The sequence below is a fragment of the Calidris pugnax genome, unplaced genomic scaffold (assembly GCF_001431845.1).
Source record: "Calidris pugnax isolate Ruff unplaced genomic scaffold, ASM143184v1 scaffold370, whole genome shotgun sequence".
NCBI lineage: Eukaryota > Metazoa > Chordata > Aves > Charadriiformes > Scolopacidae > Calidris > Calidris pugnax.
In genome coordinates this window covers 34796-35901 of record NW_015091093.1, presented here as the reverse complement: position 1 = coordinate 35901, position 1106 = coordinate 34796, and the positions used below count along the sequence as shown (strand labels likewise).

Sequence of the window (1106 nt, the reverse complement as noted above, 5' to 3'; positions counted from 1 at the left end):
TCCCCCCCCGACCCCCCAAACCCCGACACTCACTCGCCAGCCCGGGGACCAGCCCCGAATCCACGGATTCTGCCATCTCGGGCATCAGCTCCGGCGCCTCCAGCGTCTCCAGTGTCCCCGACCCCTCCGCCAGCGACTGCAGGAGCTCCTCCATGTCCAGGCTCTCGGGCAGTGGCTCCACGTCCCTCAGCTCCAGTGGCAGCGTCCCCTGCCCCTCGGGGACCAGCAGTGGCTCCCCTGCCCCCGGCTGCACCATCCCCACGTCCCCTGCCACTGGCTGCACCATCCCCACGTCCCCTGCCCCCGGCTGCACCATCCCCAGCCCCTCGGGCAGCACGTGCAGCGTCCCCACGCCCCCCGATCCCACCTGCACCGTCCCCTGTCCCTCGGGGACCAGCTGCAGCACCACCTGTGCCTGCAGGTCCCCAATCCTTGGCTGCAGCAGCTCCGAGACCCCCGATCCCACCTGCAGCGGCCGGGACGGCTCCGAGCCTTGGGACCCCGCCTGCAGCGTCCCCGGGTTCATGGCCACCACCTGCAGCGTCCCGGGGCTCGTGGGCTGCAGCGTCCCCGGGCTCGTGGCCTGCAGGGTCCCTGGGCTCGTGGCCATCACTTGCTGCGTCCCCAGGTTCCCAGGTGGGTCCTGCTGTGTCCCCGGGCCACCACGGGGCTGCAGCTGCAGCGTCTCCAGGTTTTCGGTAGCAGCCACCAAGTCCTCTTCGGTCTGCCAGGACTCATTTGCCTGCCTGCAGGGAGAGATGGTGGGTCAGGGTCAGGATCAGGATCAGGGTCAGGGTTCAGGGTCTGGGGTTTGGGGTCACAAAGCTGCAGGCAAGAGGGTCCCCCTTCCCACAGGACCATGGAGGGACCATGGAGGGACCAAGGAGGGACCATGGAGGGACCGAGGTGTCCCCCCACCTCACCTGGAGGACACGCGGATGAGGCGCCGGTTCAGGTATTTCTTCTGCTCCAGCAGGTTCCCTGGGGACAGAGAGGTGAGAGGGGGTGGTTGGGTGCTCCCCCCCAGCCCCACACCGCCCCACACCGCCCCACACCGCCCCACACTGCCCCACACTGCCCCACACTGCCCCACGCCGCCCCACGCC

At 69.8% G+C, this 1106-nt stretch overlaps 1 protein-coding gene across 1 annotated transcript in view; it reads right to left on the bottom strand.

Annotated features, from left to right (window-relative positions):
* LOC106897311 (glutamine-rich protein 2-like) overlaps positions 1–1026 on the bottom strand; it is a 6603-nt gene extending 5577 nt beyond the window's left edge. Inside the window, exons 1-2 of the mRNA XM_014957895.1 lie at positions 924–1026; positions 34–746 (exon numbers count right to left, since the gene is read on the bottom strand). Of these exons, the coding sequence (XP_014813381.1) occupies positions 34–610 (577 nt within the window). The 5' untranslated portion in view covers positions 611–746; positions 924–1026. The remainder of the gene's footprint in view (positions 1–33; positions 747–923) is intronic.
* Between the last annotated feature and the right edge of the window lie 80 nt (positions 1027–1106).